The 22,430-nt window shown below is 42.3% G+C and overlaps 1 protein-coding gene across 4 annotated transcripts in view; it reads left to right on the top strand.

Annotated features, from left to right (window-relative positions):
- The window catches only part of Nipal2 (NIPA like domain containing 2), an 87,985-nt gene that overhangs the window by 31,093 nt on the left and 34,462 nt on the right, over window positions 1-22,430 (top strand). For 3 of the 4 annotated variants that reach the window (XM_052747604.1, XM_052747605.1, XM_052747602.1), the window contains one exon: window positions 14,084-14,143. The exons of the other annotated variant lie outside the window; for it this stretch is intronic. In XM_052747604.1, coding sequence (XP_052603564.1) covers window positions 14,084-14,143 — 60 coding nt within the window. The remainder of the gene's footprint in view (window positions 1-14,083; window positions 14,144-22,430) is intronic. 4 annotated transcript variants of the gene reach the window in all.

Here is a 22,430-nt window from a genome sequence, read left to right as displayed (position 1 = left end):
TGGTCCCACTCATGAACTCACAGCATCTATGGCTGCCTACATGAGATCAAGCCAGTCAAAGTAAAGTATATTGTAAGAAAATTTCAAATAATAAAATAAAAATATAGTTTAAAAAGACAAAAAAAGCAAAACAAAAAAATCATGGTGGGAAGAAAAGGGGGAGGAGGGTGGACAGGAGGGAGAAAGGAAGGAAGTTGATCAGGTGAAGAAAGCGTTGTCCTCTAAGTGTGTGGTCTACCTCTTCCTGCTCTCTTCAGGTCAGCTCTGTGTCCTGAATGTTAACTCAGGCTGAAGGGCACACTTATTTTCATCTCCAACTGTGACTTGATTGTGTACTTTTTAGAAGCTATTTATTATTGTACCAGAAATCCATTAAAAAAGACATGCTAGATAGATAGTAGCTGGTGCTCCGTCAGGAGATGAGTTCAGTCCCCTGAGCCCCACTTAGGAAGGAAAGAGGGAGGGAGGGAGGGAGGGAGGGAGGGAGGGAGGGAGGGAGGGAGGGAGGGATGGAGGGAGGGAAGGATGAAGGGAGGGAGGGTGGGAGAGTGAGCAGTGACAGGCAGGCAGGCAGGCAAGCAGACAAGCTTGCTTAGCAGGGTGATGTGTTTGTTATGCAGTCAGTGGAGAGGCAGAAACAGTTGGATCCCTGGGGCCAGCTGACTAGCCTAGCCTACTTGGTGAGTTCCAGGCTAGTGAGGAACCCTGTCTCAAAGAAAAGGTGGGTGGAGCCTAAAAAATGACACCTGAGGGAAGGAAGGAAGGAAGGAAGGAAGGAAGGAAGGAAGGAAAGAAAGAAAGAGAAAGAAAGAAAGAAAGAAAGAAAGAAAGAAAGAAAGAAAGAAAGAAAGAAAGAAAGAAAGAAAGAAAGAAAGAAAGAAAGAAAGAAAGAAAGAAAGAAATTATATGCTATGGAGTTTTAATGATTGACCTGCTAATCCTTCTTGTCTGGGTAATCTTCTTCTTTAGGAGGCCTTTCCTGTCTTTTAGACTGAGTTAAACAATCTCATTCTTTGCTCTCTTCACATTCTACACAGACCCACTTCTCATTTGCATGGTGGAATTTTGTGAATTAGAAAAAGATGGCCCCTTCATATGGTATTTTATTTCTGTCCATCTGTGAATTTTTGTGACCATCCTGAGAAATACATATGGAGTTTTTGTGCACTGAGCACCTTATACAGCTGCACAGTTGTGAACAATGCCTGACCTACACCTGCTCTTCAGCAGTGCTCCACATGTGCACAATGACCCACATGTCTGCTTCACCATTCAACGGAGACCCTGGGGACTGGGGACCGCGTGTCTCATTGCTTATGATCTGAGAGAGACTGACACAGAGACTCATACAACAGAACTGGTCTGGGCTTCAATACTGATGGAAAGGGCACAAGTGCTTAAAAATTGAATTCCTGTTTTTAATTTTAAGATTTAATCTATAAGGGGGAGGAATATGGATATATGCATACGAGTGCAAGTGCCTACAGAGGCCAGAGACATCAGACCCCTTGAAGCTAGAGTTACAGACAATTGTGAACACACACACACACACACACACACACACACACACACACACACACACACAGATACACCCACATGGGGTCTAGGAACAGAACTCAAGTCCTCTGCAAGAACGTTATGTACTTTTAACTGCCATTTCTCCAACCAAAGAGTTCAATTTTTGATGTGGCACAATGATCAATCAGTTCACTGCAAGACAGTGGAGAATATTCACTCCTGTGAATACTAGGAAGTTCCTAAGCCTATCCCAGAGGGGAAGAATAAGACCATTCATGCATCTACAAAATATGGCCTCACACTTAATTGTTGTCCACTTTATACCTCCATAACTAAGTTCTATGCTATATGTAAGTATTTAGAGATAGCTAAAAACAAGCAAGTTACCTACAATCCAGAATTTGAGGTTATGTGGTTTTGGGGAGATTCATAGGAAACCTCACTCAGTATAAAGTCAACTTATTCTAGGGTGGTAAGCAGGAGAGTTTGGAAGGAGACTGACTCCAGAGGGGGAGTGGGTAGGAAGTACCAATGCTACTTTTCAGTTCCATGCTTATGAGCACACTGATTTCAAGCCTAGGAGGGAGATCTTTTAACAATTTAAATATTGATGATGCTTCAGATGATATACGGTTAATGGTAAGAAATGAATACTGACTGAATGAGTATCCACCATGTCAGGTGCCGTGTGAGATATTCAAACTTAGCACCGTTCTTAATCATGGCTAAGGTGAATAGAAGTAAGAGGTGGATTGAATTCAGAAGTAATTATATGATATCAAATACTTGGAATTTTCTATTGAACAAAGCATTTAGTAGCAGCAGACTCTCATTGGCCCCAGAATCATTTCCTCAGAAACGAAAACCAGTCCCCCTGTGGTCCAGTGATTTGGATTAAGGCTGGGAGCTAATACCCTGAGAAGAGGATGAGAGTCAGGCCTGTGCCTGTTCTCCGTCTGATTTCCCCTAATCAGCCAGCTGCCGTAGGTCGTTGAAGCCTTGACCTAGGCGGGATCTCTGCTGTTTCATGCGTTTCCCTGGTGCTGTTGAGAAGCCCTAGCAGACAGTGTCTGCAGTCCATTAGAAGATGGTCAGACTGAGGCACGTGAGCCCTACCGGAGGCTTGAAATTCCAGAGAAGTCATGTCAAGCAAAAATTTTAGTCTCCAAGATTTTTATTAGGAACAAATGAGAAGAAACACAAGCAGACCAATGAGCAAGTGACACGTAGTGTTATATAAACCTCGATGCCACGGAGTCTCTGTCCTTTGGAGCAACAAACAGTGCCCACGTGACCCACTCACTGCAACCCTGAGCCCTCAGGGACGCCGTGACAACGTTTCACATGGATGTTGGTTTTAGTGCTTGAGGTATAAGGAAATACCTCTTTTCCACCTGACTTGTGTTTTTTCTTCAGTACATTTGTCCAAACCCAGCTCGTATAAGCCATGTGGACTAAAGCTTTGCCGTTTCAATCTTGTGTCTGCTCATACACTCTCAAGCAGAAAGCATTGCTGAATCTAAAGTTTTATTGGAAACATCTTTTTCACCCATCTTTTTTTTTTTTTTGAGAGTGCCACAAACTATTTGTAGAAAAATTGCAGATGATGAAGTAATAGGCTATTAATTTTATAATACAGAATTAACATTGTCAGTGGTGGTTATTTTTGCCTTTTTATTTTTTATTTTTGGAGTCTTTTCATATCTAATGCATGTCTCGAAAAATGTAGAAAAGGAAGGATTACTGTTCTTAATCCAGGTAAATCTCCTCATCTAGAATTATGCAAATCACCAGCTGAGCAACTGCTACATCTTTATTATCCTCGATAAATAAAATAGATCTTGTCTCATCAAAATGAGTTTCTTGACCCTCACCCCTGCCAGCATAGGTGGCCTCTCTGCATAAGAGAACGTTTTTCAAGCTGTCACATCCTCGAAGCTTCATACCCCAACTCCCTGGAATACATTGCAATTGGCATGCTTTTTTTTTCCCTAAAAATTCTACAACCAGTGGTGAATGATAATTACAGAGCAGTGCCTCAGTATGGTTAGAGCTGAGTGAGCCTGAGCATGCTCACCGTGTCCACAGAACTGAGGCCTGATTGTGGCTGACGGGAAGTGTTGGGAGGTTTGCTTCGTAGCAGCGTAGTAAAGCCACGATAGAGTGGCCAGAAACCACAAGCCAGACATTTACTCGTTGGGTTCTGTTTGTAGTGTCATTATGTAAATACATTCTTTTCATGCAGACTTTGAGATATTTTTAACAAAGGAATTTTTTAAAATTGTTTTTGCCTTCTGCTTCCCATATTATCAACATACCGTGTTCCCTAATATTATAGAAGTTAAAACAATAAGTTGAATATCCTGGAAATGAAAATTGATGAAATTCTCACTTGTAGACTAGGTTAGAAGTTACCCACCAGTATTTCCTACGTTGGTGCTTGTTACTAAAACTGGCCAGTGCTTTGTGTTGTTTGACTCAAACAGTGTTTTTGAGGGACATGGATTGATGTCCCTATGTTTAAAAATTAGACCGTGTCACACAAACAATCCTTAAAAATCCAATTTGGGCTGGGTGGTGGTGGCACATGTCTTTAATCCCAGCACTTGGGAGGCAGAGGCAGGTGGGTTTCTGTGAGTTCGAGACCGGTCTGCTGTATAAAGCAAGTTCCAGGATAGCCAGGATAGCCAGATCTATTACACAGAGAAACTCTGTCTCAGAGAAAAAAAAAAAAAAAAAAGTCCAATTTGGTACCATTAGACTTTCAGTTAACTGGGTTGATTCATGACTGGAATCTTTCACGAATGTTGTGTAGTTTCTCATAGCCACTATTCCTCATCACCACAGCCCATACCCTCATCACCACAGCCCACTACTCCTACCATAGCCAACCAAAAAGCCTCAGCTCACCCCACCCTCCTCACCACAGCCCAACAATATTCCTTGTTTTTTCTTTAGACATTACCTAATTGGCTCCTATAGGTGCTAGTATTTATAACTTTTCAACAAAGTGTGTAAGAGTGTTCATGTGTGCATGTTTGTGAGTGTGTTAACTTTAGGTTAAGTTTATCTTTTAAAAATAGTGGATATAGGTTGTGGCATAGTACTGGTTTTCCTGGCACCACCAAAGTAAAAGTGGAAATTAAGGGTTAAAAATGGAGCAAAATAAGCAAAAGTGACCACAATCACTTTTTTAAAAAATAGCCCTGCCATGCACATTTGAATAGTTGTTGAAGTTTCTTACTTTTAATTGAAAAGGATTATTTGAGGGAATAGTTTAAACAGCGATAACACAAACACCTTAGTGTTACAAATTTAAAATGGAACAATCATTTATCCATTCCTTTTTATTTTTTTAAAGATGTCTTTATTTTTATTCCATGTTTGTGAGTGTTTGCTTGCATGTATGTCTGTATACCACAAAGGAACCTGGAGGCTGAGAGGTCAGAATTCATAACAGGAGTTACAGATCATTGTGAGCCACCAAGTGGGTGCTGGGAACTGAACCCAGGTCCTCTACAGCAAATGCTGTAGCATTTGCAGTAGCAAATGCTCCTAACCATTGAGCCATCTCTCCAGCCCTTCATTATCATAATTATAAAAACACAAAGATCTGACTCTGCCTTTGACGTTAACTGTTAATGAAGGTTTGTGCTTAATTACAGAAATAAACCCGAACCAAACTTTGTACAAGCCGTTGCTCTCATCTCTGCCTCTCCTCCCCTCTTCCTCCCTCCACTCCCTCTCCTGACTTTTTATGAACCTTAGAATACAACTCTTGACCATATTACACTAAATAACTCTCCCATAATAACAGCCAGTCTTGCTCTGAGCCTGGTATGCTGAGTGATTTCAGAGAAGAGGATACAAGCTAACGTAGGGGTTGATTTCTCCATAAATCAGGAAGAATCAGTGTACATACCTACTTCTGAGGCTGGCTGAAGCCACCAAACACATGCTTGGCCTTTATCTGTTTTTATTAGAACTGTAAATCAGAATACCTGTGTGTGTGTGTGTGTGTGTGTGTGTGTGTGTGTGTGTGTGTGTGTGTGTGTCTGTGTGTCTGTGTGTGTCTGTGTGTGTCTCAGTTGTCTCATGTCAACCTTGGGCAGAATGAATCTCCATTCTGATTGCTAATCTGAGTGATTCATAATGGGCAAAAGAAAACCTATGACTCATGGACAAATCTTACGTTGTAATTGTCTCCTGACCAACGAGCATTGGAATTTCAAGGCTAAGCAAATACATAAAGTATCAAGGCTTTTGCCCCACCATAGCTCCTATAAAAACAGTTTATATTTTGGTATATTTTCTCTTTTTAAAGTTAATTTTTAATAATTAAATTACATTTTAATTAACAAACTAATTGTATTGTTTATAATCTTTATAAAGTACAAAGTGATGTTTTGTAAAAAGATCAACAGTGAACATACTGTCAGTTCACCAATACATTTTGTTTAGAACATTTAAAATCTATTTAACCATTTAAAAATATGCAGTACATATTATTCATTGTGATCACTATATTATGCAAAAGAATGCTACAATATATTCCTCTTAGCCAGTGGGAATGCTGTGCCTGTGGTGGATTACCTTTGACGGTTTTTAAACAGACACCATGACTATTGTGACTCTATGCCTGTCTCCACAGGCTCCGTGTGACACTGTGTAATGAGCTCACCCTCTTCTGCTCTGTGCTTCTTCATTTATAAAGTATAGTGATGCTTGTCTTTGGGGAGCAATTATTCCATGTAGAATTCTCCATAGCATAGTTACCACTGGCCTAGAGAAATGGCTCAGATTAAGACCACATACTGCTCTTGCAAAGGACCCAAGTTCAATTTCCAATACCCACACTCGGCAAGTCACAACCATTACTCGTAATTCCAACTCCAGGGGGACCCAATACCTCTGGTGTCCAAGGGTACCTGACCCATGTACAGACACATGCATGCGCACACACACATGCACATAATTTAAAAATATTAAAAATAAATCTTTGGGCTGGAGAGATGGCTCAGTGGTAAAGAGCACTGGCTGCTCTTCCAAAGGTTCTGAGTTCAATTCCCAGCAACCACATGGTGGCTCACAACCATCTACAATGAGATCTGGTGCCCTCTTCTGGTCTGCAGGCATACATGCAGGCAGAACACTGTGTACATAATAAATAAATAAATCTTTAAAAAAAAAAAATAAATAAATCTTTACCAAGAAAGAATAATCACCATTATTTTATAGAGAATTTTATATTTTTAAAAATATATTCTATATTTAAAAAATATTACAATATGAATATTTTTATCATTGTAATTTTCCATCATAATTTTTTATTGACTGTGATATTCTGTTCATTACTACTGAGTCCTTAGACTGTTCTAGTTTTCTACTATGGAAAAATAATTTTGTAATGATAGGTTTAGACTCTTTCCAGTTTTTTAATTACTACCTTAAGACAGACTCCCAGATACAGATCAAAGAATGTGAACAGTTCAGTGTTCACGAGATGATTATGAGATCACTCTTTACATCAGCTCCCAGCAGCAGTCGGCTACGTAGAGGGTAACAAACCCACTGCTTCCGGGTCATCAGTGGGCCTCATGGCCTCGCCTTCCGTTATGACTGGTGAGACTGGACTTGTCCTTATGCTTGTCTGCTCTGCTTTGTGAATGTTTGTATTTGTGGCCACTTCTTTACTACTAAATAGTAAGCTTGGGTTTCTTTTCCTACTGGGGAGTACTCCTGGACTGTCTGTTAATAAGGAAAGGGTAGTGTAGATGTCTGCTCCTGTCGTGCCTTCACCACAGACCCAGTTATCACAGAAAACAGATTGGTTTTCCCTCATATTTGTGAAATCACTTTTAAAAATCACAAAAGGCCTGGTTTCATCTGTGTGCTCTTAAAGCACTGGATAATTGCATATGCAGAGTGGGCCCTGGCAACCACAAAGTACATGTGCTTCATCTCACCAGCTGAGAAATGGAGAGAACATGTTAGTTCCACCCCCCTCAGCACAGCGCCCTGCTGTCCTCTGCAGCCCACGCCCCAGAGTTCTCCAAGGGGACTTCTAGTTTTCACCCTCAGTGACATTTTGGACAACCAAAGAGCAGGGAAGTCTTTCAGGCTACTTATGATTGTCTTTACAACATCTTAGTGAAGCAGCCTCACACTTCCTGAGAATTTCCTTAAGGTTCATGAAGTAAGGAGCCAAAGGCAGGCCGGCCCATCTCAGGTCCCTTTTGTGAACTTTATATACAGGCCCCAAGATCAGATGATCCTCTGAGCAACTGCAGTAGCATCATCCACTGTCAGTAGTTGATAAGCTTTCAGGAAAGAGGTGTCAGATTCTGTAAACATTTCCCACTCTCCAAGAATAGCAATTCAGTGACTTCAAACAGTGGGCTCTGCCTGGAAATGCACCTGCCTGAATGGTGGGGCATTGCTAACTCTCTGTAACCACTGAGTGCCTTGGAAGCATACATTCTCCTCCTGGGTTTCCTTATACCCCTCCCCCTTTCCCCTGTAAAGGTACCGAGTAATTAAACAGCAACCTCTATGAGCATTCTCTGTGTCTTGGATGGTCAGGTAGCAAAGAAGCCTCTACCCTAGTGTGTCCACCCCAGAATATGCATGCTGAAGTAAAGCCTCGGGCTGTGGTTTAATCATACCTGGTGTAGACCTGCAGGTGTGCTATTTTGAGGCTTTTAAAATTATTGATGTTTAAATGCTCTTTCAAATTTTGAATGTTAAATTTTACTGTGGGAATAAAAATATGATGATCAGCCCTGCTCTAGTTCATTAAGCAATGGTTATTGGTTGAGCTGGGCAGGTCTCTGGTTGCAGAGATGCATGGGAGTGCTTTCGTCTATTTTTGCTCATTTAGAAAACTCCACTCCTCTACCAGGAAGTCATGTCTTAGCTGTTGTTCAGAGACTGTCCGTTTGCTCAGCACAGATCCTGCTTTACCCATAGTTTGTGTATAAATGAGTGACAAGTAAATTATCATAGTAACATGTTATTTTTATTACTTTACTAAATAAATACCGTATTCTATGTAAAAACTTGGTAGAGGGGCTGGGGAGATGGATCCCTAGCACCCACTAAAGGCAATATAATAGGTATAGTGATGCATATCTGAATCCAGCACTGGGGGCGCGGCCGGTGACAGATCCCACTGGCTCACTGACAGTCTTCTTGAAACAATGAGCTCTAGGTTCAGTTAGAGATCCTGCCCCAAAACTGTGGCCGGGGCTTGAGCAATGGCTCAGCAGTTCAGAGCAGAGACCCTGAGCTAGTTCCCCACCACCTACATCAGGCAGCTCACAACCACCCGTGACTCCAGCTTCAAGTGACCTGATACCACTGGTCTCTGCAGGCATCTGCCCTCTGGTACACACACCCACACAGAATCACACACACATACGTGTAATTTAAAATAAAATGAGTATTTTCAAAATATGGTAGAGAATGGTAGAGGAAAGCACTGAGCATCAGCCCCTCTGGTCTCTGTGTGCACAGATAAGAGTAACAGACCACCACACACACACACACACACACACACACACACACACACACACACACACACACACACGTGCGCGCATGCGCGCGCGCGGAAAAAAAAAACTTGATAGAAAAATTTCATGTTCTCTTTTTTTAATGTTTTTTATTATTATTATAAAGAAATTTTCTGTTCACTTTACATACCAATCACTGACTCCCCCTCTCTTTCTTCTTCCCCACCCCCGCCTTACCCCCACAACCCACATTCCCCAAGTCAAAGTCTCCCATGCCGAGTCAGCAGAGCCTGGTACATTCAGTTGAGGCAGGTCCAAACCCTCCCCGCTGCACCAAGGCTGTGTAAGGTAGCCCACCCTAGGCACTGGGCTCCAAAAAGCTGGCTCATGCACCAAGGATGGATCCTGATCCTGCTGCTGGGGCGGGGAGGCGAACAGTTCAAGCTAAACAACTGTCTCCCGTATCCAGAGGGCCTATTCTAGTCCTGTGGGGACTCCACAGCTATTAGTCCACAGTTCATGGGTTTTCACTAGTGTGGCTGGTCATCTCTGCACGTTTTCCCATCATGACCTCTACAGCCTCTGCCCACAGAATCCCTCCTCTCTCTCATTGATTCGATTCCTGGAGCTCAGCCTGGCTCCCGGCCATGGGTCTCTGCATCTGCCTCCATCAGTCACTGGATGAAGGCTCTATGATGGCAGTTAGGGTAGTCACTAGTCGGTCACCAGAGTAGACCAGTCTAGGCACCCTCTCAAGTCCAAGTGGATCAAAGACCTCAACATAAATCCATTTACACTGAACTTCATGTTCTCTTAAAACAGAAAAAATAACAATGGGTGAATGGATCGGTATAGAAGTACATTAGAATTCTAAATTCTTTTAGAGTGAAAAAAGAGCACATTTGTTTCATAAAACTTAACTGGTTTGTGGCAGTTGATACAGGTCAATGCATGTCATATATTTTAAGTTTTTATTACAGTCATGTCCTTTTGGCTGGAAGCAATAAAATTATTTCCCACATGGCATTTCTCCCCACTTCCCTGTGAAAGCTAGATTATTTATGAAGCTGTGGCTTAGCAACAAAGGAAAGAAAAACTGTCCTTTCTGACGTCCAGTGAAGCAGGGTGCATGAAGAAGTTGGTGCCCGTGTCTACACCGGCTCAGCTGGGAGGGGGTGCCCATGTCTACACTGGCTCATCTGGAACACCACTATGTCTCAGAGCAAATGCACTACCTCCTTGTAACTTGAGTCTCACATTCACGACATTTAGGGCTAAGTCACGACCCATACTATTCTTTATTTTCCTCATTCTGTGGAAGCAGAGTTTCCCATCTTACTGCACCCCTTGGCTATGAAATCGCCAGGACTGCTGAATGGGATGCACTGGTGCGTTTTACTGCAGCCAGTTGACTCTTGTTTTTATTGTTTATCTCTTTCCAGATAGAAACATTATTTGTCCAACTTTGTAAGAAGCCAGTGAAAGGATGCAGTTTGTAAGCCATTGATCTTCATGCCTTTCTAAGGCTCCAAACACAGGATGTTGGTGGTTTCCTGGAATTATTTCTATCTTAGAATAGAAATTTTACGTACATTTTCATACCTGTGTTAAACTCAATTCATAATTTAATAGGCTTAATTTGATAATTTAATATTCATATTTGTCTATAGAAAATCTTGCTTTAATGTTTTAGAGCCAAACTGCTCAATTAAATATATACTTGGTAAACTTCCATTTGAAAACATAACCTGACCAGGGAGATTATGCAAGAGCAAAGATCAACTCCAGTGAGTATCAGGTGGGCAGTGTATGAACATCTCAGCTTATTTAAAGTGAAAGCCTTCTTATTTTGTTTTAAACAAGTCACCAGAACACCAGACATAGTCATATTCAAAATGTGACTGTGACAGCCACATAATGGGTCATTATACAGACATTAAAATTATCTCTATGAAGAATTTTTAACAACATAGCAAATTGCTGCTTCCATAGTAACTGAGAAAATAGTGTTTTGTAGTTTGTTCTCAACTGAGAGGGTAAAAACATCAACATATCAACTGCAGTTTTCTCTAGATAATAGTACTTTTTAAAAAACATAATTTTTTATTGATTCTTTGGGAATTTCACATCATGCACTCCAATCCCACCCATCCCCCAGTCCCTCCGTATCCACCCCTCACCACTACAGTGTTCCCTGCAAAGAGAAACCCAAAAAGAAATAAAGTAAAACAAAACAAAGAAGACAAAAAATACAAACAAGAGCCAGACAATGGTGGTGTATGCCTTTAATCCCAGCAGTTGGGAGGCAGAGGCAGGCAGATCTCTGTGAGTTCGAGGCCAGCCTGGGTTACAGAGTGAGTTCCACGAAAGGTGCAAAGCTACACAGAGAAACCCTGTCTTGAAAAACCAAAAAACAAAAAAACAAAAAACAAAAAAAAACCAACCAACCAACAAACAAGAATATCAACCAAAAACAAATGTAAAAAAACAAACAACAATTAAAAAAGACTTTCCCCTCTTCCGTCCTTCCTGCCTCTCTATCACCTCTTCGTTCATCTTGATGGCACTGGGAGCTGCAGTGTGTAATGCAGTAGACAGACCGCTTTGTCCAAACAGCTGCACTTGCAAATGTTTATTGTGTAAGGTGGTGTTGGTCAGGTTCACAGCCTCCGGCCAATACACCGTCAGTTCTACATCTTGCTATTGCCCTGAGTCATGGAGATCCTGTGGCTGTGATTCCACAGGATAAGTCAGTCATGTGCTCCAGTAGGTCATAGCTGAGGTAGATGTTGGGATGCACCAACTCAAAGCCCTGAATATGGGCCTGGGTGGTAGCAGAGTTGGTCAGCCAGGGCCTCTGGGACCACTCCCCTCAGGTGAGGTACAGATCCAGCTCAGCATGGCCCTTGTATTTCAACACATGGTTCAACACATGGTTCACATGGGTCCCTGTGGTAACCTAGGCAATGGACATCGATATAGACCCCAGCTGCAGCAGGACCACGGACCCAGACATGGCCAGCAGCAGCAGCTTGGGCCTGATGACAGCCCAGCCCTCTCAGATCAGCATGGGGCCCAGCAGCAGCGTGGTTCCAGGACTCCACCATGGCCCCAGGTGGTGGCCCAGGCCCCCAGCAGTCCCATGGCCTTCAATGGTAACAGGAGCCATGGGCATCAACACAGCCCCTGACTGTGGCAGGACCATGGATCCAGACATTGCCTCCAGCCATAGCTTGGCCAGACATCACCATGCCCCTGGGTAGCAACATAGGCCACCCCAATCTGTGTGGTCCCAATAGCAGCATGACCCTCCAGCACCAACATGGCCTCAGGTTTCAGTCCTGACCCAAACCCAGACATGGGCTTCAGCTACAGCCTGGCCCGGACAATACCATGGCATGGGTGGCAGCACAGCCCACTCAGATCGGCATGGCCCTGGCAGCAGCACATCCTTCAGACCCCAACATGACCACAGATGGCTGCCTAGAGTCCAGGCACCCGTGTGGCCTTTGGTGGCAATGTGGGGGGTGGGGGAGCACACATATGGGCGGTGAATATCAACACAGACCCCCAGCTGTAGTAGGACCACAAACCTAGATGTGGCCCTCAGCAGCAGTCCAGGTCTGGATGTCACCATGGCCCCAGGTGGCAGTACAGGCCACTCAGATCAGCCTCGCCCTGGCTGCAGAGTGGCCCTAGGACACCAATATGGCCCCAGGTGGGGGCCCAGATCCACATGGCCTTCCATGGCAACAGGCATCATGTGGATATCAACACAGACCCTGGCTGTGGGCCACAGGATAATAGTTTTTTTTTTATGAAAACATTCTTTGCTCTGTTTTTACTTTTAAAAACTCAGCTAAATTTTTAAATAAAAATTTTAAGTCCAGATTACACTGTGCATCTTTTTTATGGTTGCAATTTTGAGTTCTCCAGTGCCTGTACTCATCAAGGAATGAGTCTACAAAAGGAAGACCCAGATGTCAAACTGCCTCCTTAACCGGAGGCCGCAGCAGCAGGCCCTGGCTCAGCTGTGAGAGTCCAGCAGTGTGAGTCATCCTTGAAAGAGTCACAACACAGAATAAAATGATAAAGACAAGAAAACAGGTCTCAGATCAATGAAAAACTACATACAGACTCTATCCCAAGATAAGAGTAGAGTGTTCAGTTCAGTCTAGACCTAGAAGTGATCTTGAATCTAGAGTTGATCACAGAACAGGCAGTTGTACTCATAGAAGTCATGAGCATGAAAGCACATGGTGGGTCTGGGAACTATTTTGATGTGTAGGACGTGCACAGAACGGAAGAGAACTTGAGGGCAGAGGTGAGGCTGGTGGCAAAAGAGCAACCACAGCTGTCATTGCAGGCCACCGGCAGCAGCTCAGGGCTTTGTCCTGTAAGTAACGAGAAGCCATGAGAGACTTGAAGATGCAGATTTACGTGAGCTTTGCAGTTTAGAAAGATTCCTCTGGTGTGGAGAGGGGAAGAGTGAGATGTCAGGACAGATTTCCGGTGGGCTGCTAAGCAGAGGCACAAGCGTGAGCGGTGACTGTGACAGGGTGATGGTCCCGCAGCCTGCCGGGTGTGCTGTGTGAAGGAGAGAGAACCCGGAGCAACGCTGGAGGAGGAGGCACTGGAGGGAAGCCAGGGTTGACGGCTTTAGTAGGGTGGACATTTTAAATCTATAAATTGAATCGTTCTCAGCTTTCTTTACTTTCCGCCTGTCTTCTATTTCATTCTTTTCTCTTTCCTTCTCTCCTCCTCCCTCCCTCCCCGCCTTCTTCCCCCTCTCCCTTCTTTCCCACACGTTCACTCAGTAAACTTACAAAGGAAGCCCTTCCTGTAACCAGGCCCCATCATGTTCTTGCTCAGTTCCTATGTGTCTTCTTCCATCATGGGAGAAAATCACTTTTACAACCACAACTAGCAAGTGTCTCTACTCAGGGAACAGCGAGAGCAGCAAAGACATGGAATGCTTAACTTCTTTTCATATTGCACTGAATAATACATGGTTTTCCTATTGGAACTACTACTAATGACCATTTTCTTTGTAGGTAGTGCCATAATTTCTGTTATATTTCTAAAAGAAAATTTGAGAGCCTCGGATTTACTAGGTGAGTGACCATTTAACGCATCTAATTATAGCACCTCTTGATCAATAAATAAATACTACCTATAAAATTATATACTTAAAATCAGAAAATTTAATGAAATGGTTGCAAATCTCATTTAGGGGTGAGCATTCTGTATGGGAGACACTGTCTCTTCTCATGTAAAGCTTTCATTTTCATTATGCTACTGCTAGTTATTGGCTATAGCAAATTGTTATTTTGCAGTATTACTGTTGCTTATGTTGTGGTGCTTTTATGAGCTTAATAAAATTCAGGAAAAACATCTGTGTTACCTGTTAGACTCTTCTACTTGAAAGTTCATATCTGCCATATCATTATATTTATACTGCCTAAAGGAAAAGTCACCAAGCATGCAGGCATGAGGACCTGAATCAGATCACAGGAAAGCCTAGCTTTGTGGCATGTCCGGAACCTCAGTGCTGAGGAGGCTGAGGAAGCAGAGAGGCTCTTGGAGACTTCCTGGATAGCCAGTCTAGCTGGATGGAAATCTCCGGGTTCAGTGAGATCCTGCCTTGAAAAGTAAAGGATTCCACACCTAAGGCTCAGGGAACATTGCAGAGAAGGAAGCAGAAAGATTGTAAGAGCCAGAGAATCAGGGAGTTTGCTGTGAGGTTGTGTCTCCTAGTACTGTCAGAAGCAACACACAGAAAGTCTCACCAACACGACCGCCTAAATATGAGCTGAACAAGACCATCAATAGACATGCCAAAGTGGACGGGAAAAGCCCACAAGGCCTCAACCCTACATAAAGAGCTACAGGCAACGAAGGAATGCTGAGAGCAGAACAGACTTCCCTGGGGAGGAGCACACCAACTAGTTATCCTATGCTAAATAGTCAGTCCTGAAAGTATACACGTGAGTGACATTGTACAGACGGAGCAGGCTATAGTTAGGAATATCTATGTGTATACTTATACATATGCAATAGCAAGTAATGAAAAAGAAGCCATGAATTTGAAAGAGAGCAAAGGGGAGTATATGGAAGGGTATGGAGGGAAGAAATGGGAGGAAGAAATGTTGTGACTGTATCATAATCTGAAAAATAAAAAATAGAGGAGACGGCCCTAGAGGAAGACAAGCAGAGTCGACCTTTGGTCCTCCACCGTGGGCCATCACAGGCATACACCATGCATAAATAAGCATTTTAAAAATAAAAACAGAGTAAGTTTCTTTCTTTGGGAATATGATTATTAATGGAAATTAACAGTGACATTACTGGTTATAATAAAGATTTCTATCATATAGCAAGGCACTCTCATATGCACTGTACCTTTTCACTTTTGTGGGAAGATCATTCATGAGAACTATAGATGCTCATGTCTTTTTCCTTGACCAAATCCGGCTTTATTTCTTCTGACATATGGTAATGAATACAGATACTTTAGGCACTTTAAACAAAACAATGTCTACCCTCTTCCAGGGAGTTTTGCTAATGTGAGCTCCGAATTTGACACCAGAGCTGGTATGTTTAACGTTTCTCTCCTGGCCCCTGATCCTGTTTCCCTCGAGCATAATGTCTTGAAAGTGTCTTCACTTTTTCCCTTCCTCTTTGGTTTCATTCTGCTGGTAGAGTTTTTAGTCAACATTGTCAGATTTTTCATGGTTAAAATGTTTTTCCAATTGCATTCATATGTGATTGTATCATTTCCAACATACTATTTTTATACATCCTTTTTTATATGTTGTGGTTTATGGGATCATTTGGGAAAGTCATATGAAATCAGCAATAAGAACAATCAATGCCTGGGTTTTAAAAGCGAAGTTAGGCTTCATATTATTTTTCATATTTGTCAAATGTCACAAAGAAACTTCAAATCCTTTCATCCAACACCTTCCATCTTTTGTAGTAATGGGTGGTTACTAACTAAATTCACCCAATTTAATAAGGTCATATAGATGGGTAATGGAGGATTTCCTGTCTCAACTACTACTGGTAAATTATCTTGATTAATAGAAATAAAAAGATAATTATGACTGAATTCTTGTTCCAGTTTTCTTTCTGTTACTTGATTAAGATATATATCCCAACAAAGCAACTTTAAGAGAGAGACAGTTTCCCTGGCTCATGATTCCAGGCCACCGTCTGTCACTGCAGGGAGACCACAGTGGAGGAACTTAAAGTAGCCAAGAGCAGAGAGTGATGAGTACATGCCTGAGTACCGCCCCGCTCACATTCTCCACTCTCATACAATTTAAGACCTAAACCCAAAGAGCTGTGTTGTCCACTTTCAGGCTGATTCTATCCAGTAGCTATAATTAAGGCAGTCCTCCACAGACTAACTGGATCTAGACAGTCCCTCATGGAGACTCTCTTCTTGGGTTGTGTCAAGTTGACAATTAAAACTAAGCATCACTATCCCTAACTATGAATAATTTACCTTCCATGACAAAATATATAAATTGCTGTTGGTTGTTTTTACTCTTTACTCTTTGGGGGCCCACCACCCAGCTCCCACATAAATACATATGGAGACTTATTATTACTTATAAATGCCCGGCCTTAGCTTGGCTTATTTCTAGCCAGCTTTTCTTAAATTATCCCATCTACCTTTTGCCTCTGGGCTTTTACCTTTCTCTGTTTCTGTATATCTTTTCTTAACTTCTTATTTTGTGTCTGGCTGTGTAGTGGGGTGACTGGGTGACTGGCCCCTTCTTTTCTCATTCCTTGATCTTCTCCTCCCAGATTTCTCCTCCTATTTATTCTCTCTGCCTGCTAGCCCGGCCTATCCTGTCTCCTGCCTTGCTATTGGCTATACAGGTCTTTATTAGACCATCAGGTGTTTTAGACAGGCACAGTAACACAACTTCACAGAGTTAAACTAATGCAACAATAAATAATATGTTTTTAAATAAAAAATATGTATCATACTGGTGTGAGCTTTTAGAACAGTGGTTCTGAACTCATGCCTTCTGAGTGTGGAGTGGATAAATCTTCGCTTTCAGGTCTACCCTCTACATATAGGTCTGCAATCCTTTTGCTTACTAGGTGCCTCTCAAGCCCTCAACCACAATTAGAATAATCAAAGCTGTCTTTGGACATTACTAAATGTCTCCTGGGAGGAAAACTTACCCTGACTTGAAAATACTCCTAGTTGTGTCTGGGAAGAGTAGTGTCATTTGAGCTTCTGACAGAAAACAGGACTGGCATAGACCGAATGTAGGCCATGGAGAAGGGCGTTCAGGAACTAACCAACCAACACAAGAAGTGTGAACAAAGAATAGAAAAGGTGAAGCCAGAGAGCTGGCTCCGCAGTTAAGAGCACTTGTTGTTTTTGTGGAGAACTCCGGTTCAAGTCCCAGCACCCACACAGTGGCTCACAACCATCCACAGCTCCAGTTGCAGTGGATCTGGTGCCCTTTTGATAAGGACACCAGGTGAGCATGTAATGCATAGATATACCTGCAACCAAGACATTTCCAAACAAAAAATAAATAGAAATTTAAAAATTCTTTAAAAGAATAGAAAAGTAAAATTAAGTTTCTCTTTATGCCTTTCCTGAAGCTTCTACCTAAAGAACTAGAGAGAAAACAAATGAAAGTCCTAACTGTGGGGAAAGATAAAATAGAAATGCCAATCTATTCAGTGATTTAATTGTTTCTTAAAATGTAAGATCTACTAAAAGCAAAAAATTAATCTTCCTCCCATGGCTTCAACTTTGCTATGCACTGTGTGGACAGTGTGGTACTATTCTGAGAAATACAAATAATCTCTCCCTATAATTGATATAATTATTATGAACACCATCATTCCCAAGAGCTTTCCAGAAGGTAATACTAAAAATGTAACACAAAGGTTGGGAGCATCTCCATGACCACACATCAAGAAAATGAACAAAATAAAGCAAAGCCTCACAGTAATGCTTGGGATCTTATAACATCAGAGTAATGCCTGGAATCTTACAGCCTTACAGTAGTGCTTGGGATCTTACAGCATCAGAGTAATGCTTGGGATCTTACAGCATCGGAGTAATGCTTGGGATCTTACAGCCTCACAGTAGTGCTTGGGATCTTACAGCCTCACAGTAGTGCTTGGGATCTTACAGCCTCACAGTAGTGCTTGGGATCTTACAGCCTCACAGTAGTGCTTGGGATCTTACAGCCTCACAGTAGTGCTTGGGATCTTACAGCCTTACAGTAGTGCTTGGGATCTTACAGCCTCACAGTAGTGCTTGGGATCTTACAGCCTCACAGCAATGCTCAGGATCCTTTGATGTATGTAAACAGCAGCCAGCATCTTTTAAACTTCCTTTTCCAGGTACTATGCTGTGTTTTACATGGAATAGCTTGCTTAAATACAGGAATAACCCGTTTCTAGAAGCAAAATCTGGTTCCCAGAGAGGTTAGCTAACTTTCCCCGAGTCACATGACTGGCAGTTGTCAGAGCAGCATTCTAACCATGGCAACCTGACCATGTAGGGGCTTTGGTCTAGGAGATGTCTCTAAAAACCATGAGGTTATTTAATAAACTCTTTAAGCCTCAGTTTCCTCATCTTTAAAAGGAAGATTCTATTACCTACCCCACAGAATTAAATGAATGCATGTATTAAAATTCTTAGAAAAGGGCTTGTCACAAAGTAAGTACTCAAAATGTTAGCCATTGCCTTCATAACTCCTGCAGCCACGGCTACACACTCAAAAGGAAACGAAAAGTCCCCACAACTTAGTCTGTGGTTTTGGTTTGGTTTGACTGACTTCCTCTCTTTGGGGGGGGATGTCACTGTTAGTTCTTGCCTTTAATGTATTGTTTTAGAGGGGAATGGGGGAGTCATCCATTCCACACCCTTTCCTCAGCAAACAGTGCCTCCAGCCTGTATGATGTGAGCTGTAGTAACTCACTCACCCTGGGGAGTCCAGGGAAGGCCTTCCCGCCCCTTCAGTGGTATGCTAACTGAAGCATACTCTCCTGGGCCTTCCTTGCCTTTGCCTGGAGGAAACATGGCGCTTTCTGTGAAAAGCTAAGAATGCAGTTTTTTTTTGTTTTGTTTTTCCTTTACAGGGACTAAGACCAAACGGGAAAGAGTAGCTAGTGGTGTTTTCCTAAAGATTAACATATGTGCATGCTAAAAATTAAATTGACAAAATGTGAGAAGGAATATCATTTATTTTCCCTGCTTCAAACAAATGAAAGTTTGTTTGTCCTGATGGAACAAATGGAGATTTGAGGCCATGTGGAAACAAGCTGAACTCATTTACTGCCAAGTGCTGCTCTCTGGCCATGAAGCCTTTCACCACTAGCCTCAAAAAATGACCTCACAAAAGCCTTGTCTGAAAAGACCCACCAGCCATTATTGACTCACTGACAGGCTTTGGCCCCTGCTCTGATTCTCAGTGGATTAATAATTTAAAATTATTTTAATGATTATTTTTCCTTTAAAAAAGCACCAGATTCCTCTCTTCCCTTCACCCAGCCAAAAACTATAGTGCGTTCCTCCTCTCCATCAGCCATCAAAGTGCCACAGCTAACAAACAGTCCATGAGAACCACATTGATTTAGGCCCAGATAATAATATCATCAAAATACAAATTATAGTAAACTCCTCACACTCCCCGGAGACCAGTAACCTGATTACTTCAAGTCACCTACAAATGGTTCCCCAAAATTGATAGTGAGACCAAGGCTGTTTATTTTCCTTCTTCTCACCCCTGATCCAAGATCAGCATGGTTGGGTTCATTCGTCTGGAATAGGATCCAGCCAAGTGCAACGCCATTCTAGTTGAGAGGATAAGCATCCATTTTGATTTTCCAGCAGCCTCAAGACTGGGAGTCTTTCTGATGGCAGGTCCAGGACTGCTTAAGACTTCCCAGTCTAGGACTCTTTTGAGGGCATCTGCCATGAGCCTGAGGAATCTGGACGAGATTGCTCCCCTAGTATTAACAAATCCAGTTCATTGTGTGACTTCTGGATTTCCAAGAAAGTAATACCTGGACTCTCATCAATCAAGAAATAATGCAGTGCCCAAAAGAATTGTTTGGAGTCAAGTTAGCTGAAGATTTTAAAACTGAAGGCTCCCAGAAGTCAGAAAATTTAGAAAACTGAAGTTTAGAATTTTAATTGAGAAGAGTCATCCGGTAGAGGAGCATCTGCTGAAGAACTGAATACATCTGTCTTCCTTGGCACATTGAGGAGCCAGGGGACAGGAACACCTGGATTCCAGGCTCCGGTCCTTTCACCCTATTCATGCTTCGTTCCTTCCGTAGTGTTCCGGGAGACTGGTAGCAGTTCAGTAGCCTCCTGAGACGAAGGCTGAGTTCATAGCAAGCCCATTAAATGTCAAGCATTTCCCAAGTATTAAATACTCCTCAAAACACCACTTCAGAGCAGAATAAATGGTCAAATGTGTTCAGAAACTAAGATAACTTTGTTGTCTACAGGGTGAGTCAGAAAACATCAACATATTGGTGCACCTGAGAGGTCTTCCAGGAAAAGAACTGCTCAGGTTTCTTTAATCCACCTCTTCCCAAACAGATTTGATGTCTTAGAAGTGTCTGTTGGCATAAGTCTCCTTAAACTCGCTATGGGGAGTGCCCACCTGGAATGCTCTCCTAAAGGAAAGTTAGGGTCAAAATAACCTGAAACTCGTCCAGCACCTCAGGGCCTCTGCCAGGAGCCTTCTGTGGAGTCTCCACTTGTGCTCTGTGCAGCATGAGGGCTCCACTCAGCAGTGCCCCCTAAGGCAGTCACTGATCAATGGAATGTAACCGTCAAGAAAATAGATTGCCTGGGTTCCAAACCAAGCTTCCCACTTACGGAACTGGAAAACACCAGGCAGAATAGTTCTTCCTTTTCTGATTCATTGTCTTTATTTGTCAAATGTAGGTAGTAAAAAAGATTACACATTATATATTGTATATACTATACACTATAGGATTTATTTATAATATATTTTGTAATAATATAATTGTATAATAGTAAACAATTTGCCCTTATACATATATTTGCTAACTGTGTGGATCTAGTGACCTATGGTCAACTACAGTCCAAAAATGTTAAATGGGAAATTGCAGAAATAAGCAATTTGTAAGTTTTAAATAACTTGTTAAAGTATGTTGCTTTTGTTGCTCTGTTTTGTTGTTATTGTTCATCATTTGCTGCACCCATTTGTAAATTAAGCTTTAGCATAGGTAAATAGATAGTACAAACAGAAGTTTGTACTATGTGAGATTTTAGGCACAGGGAGGCTTTGGGATGTGTTCCCACAGACAGAGGAGATTATTCTAATCATTTCTCAGATTTGTTATAAACATTAAGTTAATCAAGTGTAAAGCATTTATAATTGTGTGTGTAGTGTGGGTGGTGGTGGTGTACATGTGTGGTCTGTGCACATGTATGTAAATGTTAGTGCAGAGGCCAGAGGAGGACATCAAGCACCCTGCTCCGTCACTCTGTCTGTCCCCTTGAGACAGTATTTTCCACTGAACTAGAGCTGCCAAGGAGCCCCAATAATCCTCCTGTCTCATCCCCCACAGAACAGGGGTTAGATGTGTGTGCACAGCCACACTCATCTCTTTATGTGGGTACTAGGAACTTGAACTCAGCTCTCATCCTGGAGCAACAAGCACTCTATCCACTGAACCCTCTTCCTGTCCCCTTTTATTAACGATAATGTTTTTAGGATTACCACATTTTTTTTTTTTTTTTTTTTTTGGTTTTTCGAGACAGGGTTTCTCTGTGTAGCTTTGCGCCTTTCCTGGGACTCACGTGGTAGCCCAGGCTGGCCTTGAACTCACAGAGATCCGCCTGGCTCTGCCTCCCGAGTGCTGGGATTAAAGGCGTGCGCCACCACCGCCCGGCAGGATTACCACATTTTAATATTGATCACAGTATTACCTTCATGTCAGCCATTCTTGTCTATAACATAACTAGTTTGGAATTTATAAAGAGTACCATCCTCCCTTCCAGGACAGTTGGTTTCCCTACTGTAAAGAGCACAGATTAGCTTGTGTACGTGCTTTATACATTGTACATGTTTATAGGAAGATATCTCATTATTTGTATATTATATCAAGCTACATGGGAAACAGCCCTTGTAGGCTTGTAGGAGAACTGATTTTTTTTTTTTTTGCCAATGTAGAAAGGCTTTTATTAGAGATGAGAAAATGTGCGTGCGTGTGCACGCGCGCGCGCGCGCGCGCGCGCGCACACACACACACACACACACACACACAGAGTAAGCACACAGAGAGAAAGACCCTTGACAAAACAGACAAAGACTTAGGAGCCTAAAAATCCAGTCTCTCCTCAAAGACTGGGTGTGGTTTTTGTTTTTG

Source organism: Peromyscus californicus, unplaced genomic scaffold (assembly GCF_007827085.1).
Source record: "Peromyscus californicus insignis strain IS unplaced genomic scaffold, ASM782708v3 Scaffold_20__1_contigs__length_68692818, whole genome shotgun sequence".
In the NCBI taxonomy this organism is placed as follows: domain Eukaryota; kingdom Metazoa; phylum Chordata; class Mammalia; order Rodentia; family Cricetidae; genus Peromyscus; species Peromyscus californicus.
Note: the sequence above shows the minus strand (reverse complement) of the source record. Positions and strands in the feature narration are given on the sequence as shown.